At 43.7% G+C, this 8,237-nt stretch overlaps 1 gene segment (V, D, J or C); it reads left to right on the forward strand.

Annotated features, from left to right (window-relative positions):
• Positions 1-677, forward strand: LOC131489622 (immunoglobulin lambda variable 1-40-like). The segment is given in 2 exon segments: positions 1-145; positions 253-677. Coding segments are annotated over 2 exon segments (552 nt in total).
• Positions 678-8,237: the final 7,560 nt, after the last annotated feature.

The following is an 8,237-nucleotide window of genomic DNA, read 5'->3' on the forward strand; positions in this document are numbered from 1 at the left end:
CCCTCCCTCTCTCAGAGGATGAAAAGGGGAAGGAAGGGATTAGAGGAGATCTGCTCAGCTGTGGATCCACAGAAGGCAGGGTCGGTGATGACCTCCACCATGGCCTGGTTCCCTCTTCTCCTCACCCTTCTCATCCACTGCACAGGTGACTAGATGAAGGAAGAGAGGAAGTGGTCCAGGGAGGACACGTGGGCCTTGGATTCTCCTCTGGTCTCTAGACCCCAGCATCATGCTCTGTCTCTCCCCTTCCAGGTTCCTGGGCCCAGTCTGTGCTGACTCAGCCGCCCTCAGTGTCTGGGGGCCTGGGCCAGACGGTCACCATCTCCTGCGCTGGAAGTGCCAACAACATTGGTATTGTTGGTGTGAACTGGTACCAGCAGCTTCCAGAAAAGGCCCCCAAACTCATCTATGCTAATAACAGACGACCGTCAAGTGTTCATGACAAATTTTCTGGCTCCACGTCTGGCAACACAGGCTCCTTGACCATCACAAGGCTCCAGGCCGAGGACGAGGCTGATTATTACTGCATGTCTGCTGACTCTGTAGAAAGTGCTGCCACAGTGCTCCAGGCCCGTCGGGAAGTGAGACAAAAACCTGCTGTCCCCACACTGATGCACTTTCCTTGTTCAGCCCCAACCGTCTGTCCACACAGCTGCTTCCCTAAAACGGAGGTCTGAAACCCAAACCAGTGAACTTTCTCTTGAGTATGTGTTCTTGTCCTCTCAATTCAGACACCAAGCCCTGTCCCTGTAGGAGCACATTTTCTTTTTGATGTGAACTGAGCAGAAATTCCTGGATGATGGGACAGGTTGCCCTGGGGACAGAGTCCTTGAGGATTGTGCCTGCCTGCTGGGGCTGCCATAACATAATACCACCCACTGGGTGAGCAAATCAAAAGGTATTTATTTTCTCACAGTTTTGGAGGCTAAATGTCCAAGTTCAAGGTGGGGGCAGGTTTGATGTCCCCTGAGGTCTCTCTCCTTGGCTTGCAAATGGTTGCATTCGTCCTGGGTCCTCACGTGGCATTTCCACGTGTGCTCACCCATGCTGTGTCAACCACTTCTATAAAGTCTATAAAGTCACAATGTGGGTTTCCATATAGGAATCTACAGGGACACAGTTCAGTCCATATCAAAGCACCAGGACAGAACCAGCAGCACAGAGCATAGTTGTGTCTGACTCAGGATAGTCAACTGTCCACATGCTCTACATGCGTGGCATTGAGACAACCCTCACTACATGACCTATGTGGGCTCGGGGCTCAGATCACAGTACAGAAATGACAGGGAGGGTCCCCATGCTCAGAGAGCTGACACCGTCTTGGGCAAGAAAGAGGACACATAAGCCGAATGTATTGTGTCTCACACTGACTTCCCACATGGGGAAAATGTGTCTGCAGTCCCAGGTAATGTCCACAGAACAAAACATCTGGATGACAGAGACTGGCCCTTGCGGACCCACTGGTTAGAAACCCCAGATTTGAGGATGACTGGATAAAACCACCACACCCTCTGCCCTGACACCATCAGGGCAACCAGGGAAGGGACACCTATTGCTTTGGGTAACACAGTGACTGTCTGGTGGGACCTGGACACAGTGACTAACCATGTATTTGGGAGAGTTGGGGTCCAGGTAGAAGAAAATGATGGAAGCTTCGCCAAAGAAGTCCCAGCCACCTGTATCATCTTCCCTCCATCCTCCGTGTTATTCAGGTCGGAGCATGGACTATGGACCATCTGCACAGGGGACACAGGCCAGGGTCTTTATCTCTCATAAAACTACAGCTCAGCCCCCAGACCACTTAGATGCCCCTGCACCAGATCAATTCCAGCCCAACACACCCTCAGAGGCACGAGGTTCTGGCCTGAAATGCAAACAGTCCCATGAGAAATAGAAAGCAGAAAACATATTCCTACTCTGATGACCTCCTATTCCCAGAGGTTGTTAGAAGGTACAAAGTTTTCCAGAAACCTTAATGGTGACTATTTCTAGACCACCACGCACCTGAGACCTTTTCTTTTGCTCTCACTCTGTTGGGTGAGGAACAGACTCAGGGGCCAGTACAGGAACCACTCCTTTTTTTCCACACACTCCATATGGGGCTACTCCTGCTCTCAGGCTCCCTCAGTCACTTCTGTGTCATTGTTGAGTGTTTCCACCTCACAGGGTCCTGGTCACAGGGAGTCAGATCACAGTCTACCTGATTCCAATGCCACTGTGACTCTGCCTCTGAAAGACACAAAGCTTACTATTAAGAGTCACAAATGAACTCTCCTGGTTATCCCACACTTGGAACTCTCTTTGTCAGTGTCCCACCTGAACGTTCTTTCTCTATTCATTAATGACATGTTATATCTCCAGGCCCAGGGTCATTTCTTTTCCCAAATTTCACTCTTCCCCTTATCCCTCCTCCCCTTTCCACTAATCAGTTCATGAACCTATACTGTCATCTCCTGTCTGTCGCCAGAGTAATGTGGAAAAACACAGAGTCATTAAAGAAGGGTTTACTTCCTAGGAATCACTCCAGGATGTAAGAGAAGTCATTCATTTAAAAAAAATTTTTTTAATGTTTATTTATTTTTGAGACAGAGAGAGACAGAGCATGAACAGAGGAGGGTCAGAGAGAGGGAGACACAGAATCCGAGGTAGGCTCCAGGCTCCGAGCTGTCAGCACAGAGCCCGACGCGGGGCTCGAACTCACGGACCGCGAGATCACGACCTGAGCGGAAGTCGGCCGCTTAACCGACTGAGCCACCCAGGCGCCCCTAAGTCATTCATTTTTTAAAGAATTTGTTAATGTTTATTTATTTATTGAGAGAGAGAGAGAGAGAGAGAGAGAGAGAGCATGAACAAGGGAGGGGCAGAGAGGGAGACAAAGAATCTGAAGCCGGTTCCAGGCTCTGAGCTGTCAGCACAGAACTTGATGTGGCGGTCAAAGTCATGAATCGTGAGAGTGAGACCAGAGCTAAAGTGGGACACTTAACCAACTGAACCAGCCAGGAGCACCTAGAAAAGTCATCTGCCCTTAAAGATTTCGGCGTCAAATGACTTTTTTTCTGACATGTCAAATATTATTTTATTTATTTATTTTAAATATTAAGTTTATTGTCAAATTGGTTTCCGTACAACACCCAGTGCCCATCCCAACATGTTCCCTCCTCAATACCCATCACCCTCCCTCCTCTCCCTCCCACCCCCATCAACCCTCACTTTGTTCTCAGTTTACAGTCCCTTATGGTTTGCCTCCTCCCTCTCTAACCTCTTTTTTTGTTCTTCCCCTTCCCCATGGTCTTCTGTTAAGTTTCTCAGGATCCACCTAAGAATAAAAACATATGGTATCTGTCTTTGTCTGCATGACTCATTTCACTTATCATAACACTCTCCAGTTCCATCCACATGGCTACAAAAGGCCGTTTTTCATTCTTTCTCATTGTCACGTAGTATTCCATTGTGTATATAAACCACAATTTCTTTATCCATTCATCAGTGGATGAACATTTAGGCTCTTTCCATGATTTGACTATTGTTGAAAATGCTGCTATAAATATTGGGGTACAAGTGCCCCTAAGCATCAGCACTCCTGTATCGTTTGGATAAATTCCTAGCAGTGCTATTGCAGGGTCATAGGGTCGATCTATTTTTAATTTTTTGAGGAACCTCCACACTGTTTTCCAGAGAGGCTGCACCAGTTTGCATGCCCACCAACAGTGCAAGAGGGTTCCCGTTTCTCCACACCCTCTCCAGCATCTGTAGTCTCCTGGTTGGTTCATTTTAGCCACCCTGACTGGCTTGAGGTGGTATCTGAGTGTGGTTTTGATTTGCATTTCCCTGATGAGGGGCGACGTTGAGCATCTTTCCATGTGCCTGTTGGCCATCTGGATGTCTTCTTTAGAGAAGTATCTATTCATGTTTTGTGCCCATTTCTTCACTGGATTATTTGTTTTTCGAGTGTGGAGTTTGGTGGGCTCTTTATAGATTTTGGATACTAGCCCTTTGTTCAATATGTCATTTGCAAATATCTTTTCCCATTCCATTGATTGCCTTTTAGTTTTGTTGACTTTTTCCTTTGCTGTGAAGAAGGTTTTTATCTTGATAAGGTCCCAATAGTTCATTTTTGCTTTTAATTCCCTTGCCTTGGGGATGTGTCAAGTAAGAAATTGCTGCGGCTGAGGTCAGAGAGGTCTTTTCCTGCTTTCTCCTCTAGGGTTTTGATGGTTTCCTGTCTCACATTCAGGTCCTTTATCCATCTTGAGTTTGTTTTTGTGAATGGTGTAAGAAAGTGGTCTAGTTTCTTCCTTTTGCATGTTGGTGTCTAGTTCTCCCAGCACCATTTGTTAAAGAGACTGTCTTTTTTCCATTGGATATTCTTTCCTGCTTTGTCAAAGATTAGTTGGGCATACTTTTGTGGGTCTAATTCTGGGGTTTCTATTTTATTCCATTGGTCTATGTGTCTGTTTTTGTGCCAATACCATGCTGTCTTGATGATTACAGCTTTGTAGTAGAGGCCAAAGTCTGGGATTGTGACGCCTCCCAATTTGGTCTTCTATTTCACAATTACTTTGGCTATTCGGGGCCTTTTGTGGTTCCATACAAATTTTAGGATTGCTTGTTCTAGCTTCGAGAAGAATGCTGGTGCAATTTTGATTGGGATTGCATTCAATGTGTAGATAGCTTTGGGTAGTATTGACATTTTAACAATATTTATTCTTCCAGTCCCTGAGCACGGAATGTTTTTCCATTTCTTTATATCTTCTTCAATTTCCTTCATAAGCTTTCTATAGTTTTCAGCACACAGATCTTTTACATCTTTGGTTAGGTTTATTCCTAGGTATTTTATGCTTCTTGGTGCAATTGTGAAGGGGATCAGTTTCTTTCTTTGTCTTTCTGTTGCTTCATTAGTAGTGTCTAACAATGCAACTGATTTCTGTACATTGATTTTGTATCCTGCGAGTTTCCTGAATTCATGTATCAGTTCTAGCAGACTTTTGGTGGAGTCTATCGGGTTTTCCATGTATAATATCATGTCATCTGCAAAAAGTGAAAGCTTAACTTCGTCTTTGCCAGTTTGATGCCTTTGATTTCCTTTTGTCGTCTGATTGCTGATGCTAGCACTTCCAACACTATGTTAAACAACAGCAGTGAGAGTGGACATCCCTGTCCTGTTCCTGATCTCAGGGAGAAAGCTCTCAGTTTTTCTCCATTGAGGATGATATTAGCTGTGGGCTTTTCCTAAATGGCTTTTATGATGTTTAAGTACGTTCCTTCTATCCCCACATTCTCAAGGGTTTTTGTTAGGAAAGGATGCTGAATTTTGTCAATGCTTTTTCTGCATCGATTGTCAGGGTCATATGGTTCTCATTTTGTCTTTTATTAATGTCATGTATCACATTGGTTGATTTGCAAATGTTGAACCAGCCCTGCAGCCCAGGAATGAATCCCACTTGATCATGCTGTATAATCCTTTTTATATGCTTTCGAATTCAATTTGCTAATATCTTGTTGAGAATTTTTGCATCCATATTCATCAGGGACATTGGCCTGTAGTTCTCTTTTTTTGCTGGGTCTCTGGTTTAGGAATCCAAGTAATGCTGGCTGCATAGAATGAGTCTGGAAGTTCTCCTTCCCTTTCTATTTTTTGGAATAGCTTGAGAAGGATAGGTATTATCTCTGCTTTAAATGTCTGGTAGAATTCCCCTGGGAAGCCAGCTGCTCCTGGACTCTTATTTGTTGGGAGATTTTTTATAAGTGATTCAATTTCTTCGCTGGTTATGGGTCTGTTCAAATGTTCTATATCTTCCTTTTTGAGTTTTGGAAGTGTGTGGCTGTTTAGGAATTTGCCCATTTCTTCCAGATTGTCCAGTTTGTTGGCATACAATTTTTCATAGTATTCCCTGATAATTGCTTGTATTTCTAAGGGATTGGTTGTCATGATTCCATTTTCATTCATGATTGTATCTACTTGGGTCATCTCTCTTTTCTTTTTGAGAATCCTGGCTAGAGGCTTATCAATTTTGTTTATTTTTTCAAAAAAACAACTCTTGGTTTCAATGATCTGCTCTACAGTTCTTTTAGATTCTGTATGGTTTATTTCTGTCCTGATCTTTATTATTTCTCTTCTTCTGCTGGGTTTGGGGTGTCTTTGCTGTTCTGCTTCTATTTCCCTTAGGTGTGCTGTTAGATTTTGTATTTGGGATTTTTCTTGTTTCTGGACATAAGCCTGGATTGCAATGTATTTTCCTCTCAAGACTGCCTTTGCTGCATCCCAAAGCATTTGGATTGTTGTATTTTCATTTTCATTTGCTTCCATATATTTTTAAATTTCTTCTCTAATTGCCTGGTTGAACCATTCATTCTTTAGTAGGTTGGTCTTTAACCGCCATGCTTTTGCAGAGTTCTAAATATAACTGTCAAGTCTATCTGATCCAATGTGTCATTCAGCGCTCTTGTTCCTTTATTGATCCTGTGTCTAGATGATCTATCCATTGTTGTAAGTGGAGTATTAAAGTCCCCTGCAATTGCCACATTCTTATCAATTAGGTTGCTTATGTTTGTGATGAATCGTTTTATATATTTGAGGGCTCCCGTGTTCAGTGCATAGACAATTATAATTGTTAGCTCTTCCTGATGTATACACTCTGTAATTATAATATAATGCCCTTCTTCATCTCTTGTTACAGCCTTTAATTTAAAGTCTAGTTTGTCTGATATAAGCATGGCTATTCCAGCTTTCTTTTGACTTCCAGTAGCATGATAGTTCTCCATCCCTTCACTTTCGATCTGAAGGTGTCCTCAGGTCTAAAATGAGACTCTTGTAGACAGCAAATAGATGGGTCTTGTTTTTTATCCATTCTGATACCCTATGTCTTTGGTTGGAGCATTTAGTCCATTTACTTTCAATGTCATTACAGAAACATAAGGGTTTAGAGTCATTGTGATATCTGTAGGTTTCATGCTTGGAGTGATGTCTCTGGTACTTTGTGGTCCTTGCAACATTTCACTCACAGAATCCCCCTTAGGATCTCTTGTAGGGCTGGTTTAGTGGTGATGAATTCCTTCAGCTTTTGTTTGTTTAAGAAGACCTTTATCTCTCCTTCTCGTCTGAATGACAGACTTGCTGGATAAACGATTCTCAGCTGCATATTTTTTCTATTCATCACATTGAAGATTTCCTGCCATTCCTTTCTGGCCTGCCAAGGTTCAGTAGATAGATCTGTCACTAGTCTTATCGGACTCCCTTAATATGTTAGAGCGTGTCTATACCTGGCTGCTTTCAGAATTTTGTCTTTATCCTTGTATTTTGCCAGTTTCACTATGATACGTTGTGCAGAAACTCAATTCAAGTTACGTCTGAAGGGAGTTCTCTGTGCCTCTTGGATTTCAGTGCCTTTTTCCTTCCCCAGATCAGGGAAGTTCTTAGCTATGTTTTGTTCAAGTACCCCTTCAGCCCCTTTGTCTCTCTCTTCCTCTTCTGGAATTCCTATTATACGGATATTGTTGTGTTTCATTGCATCACTTAGTTCTTTAATTCTCCTCTCATACTCCTGGATTTTTTTATCTCTCTTTTTCTCAGCTTCCTCTTTTTCCATAATTATATCTTCTAGTTCACCTATTCTCTCCTCTGTTTCTTCAATCCGGGCTGTGGTCGCCTCCATTTTATTTTGCACATCATTTACAGCATGTTTTAGCTCCTCATGACTGTTTCTTAGTCCCTTGATATCTGTAGCAATAGATTCTCTGCTGTCCTCTTTGCTTTTCTCAAGCCCTGTGGTTAATTTTATGACTATGATTTTAAATTCATGTTCCGTGATATTGCTTAAATCGTTTTTGATCAATTTGTTAGCTGCCGCTCCTTCATGGAGTTTCTTTTGAGGAGAATTCTTCCATTTTGCCATTTTGGATAGTCTGTGGGGTGGCACAGAACTGCAGGGCACTTCCCCTGTATTGTCTGGAGTAACTTGTGTTGGTGGGCGGGGCCGCAGTCACACCTGATGTCTGTTCCTAGCCAACTGCTGGCATCACAATCAGACTGGTTTGTACCTTATCTTCCCCTCTGCCTGGGGCAGGAGGCACTGTGCAGTGGTGTGGCCCCCGTCTGGGCTACTTGCACACTGCCAGGCTTGCGGTGCTGTTTGTATGGGATCTGGCGCATTAGCCCTGGTGGATCTGCTAGGTGCACCAGGGTGGGAGGGGCAGACTCAGCTCAGTTTGCTGTCGGTGATCCCCTGCGGGAGGGGCCC

Source organism: Neofelis nebulosa, chromosome 11 (genome assembly GCF_028018385.1).
Source record: "Neofelis nebulosa isolate mNeoNeb1 chromosome 11, mNeoNeb1.pri, whole genome shotgun sequence".
NCBI classification, from domain to species: Eukaryota; Metazoa; Chordata; class Mammalia; order Carnivora; family Felidae; genus Neofelis; species Neofelis nebulosa.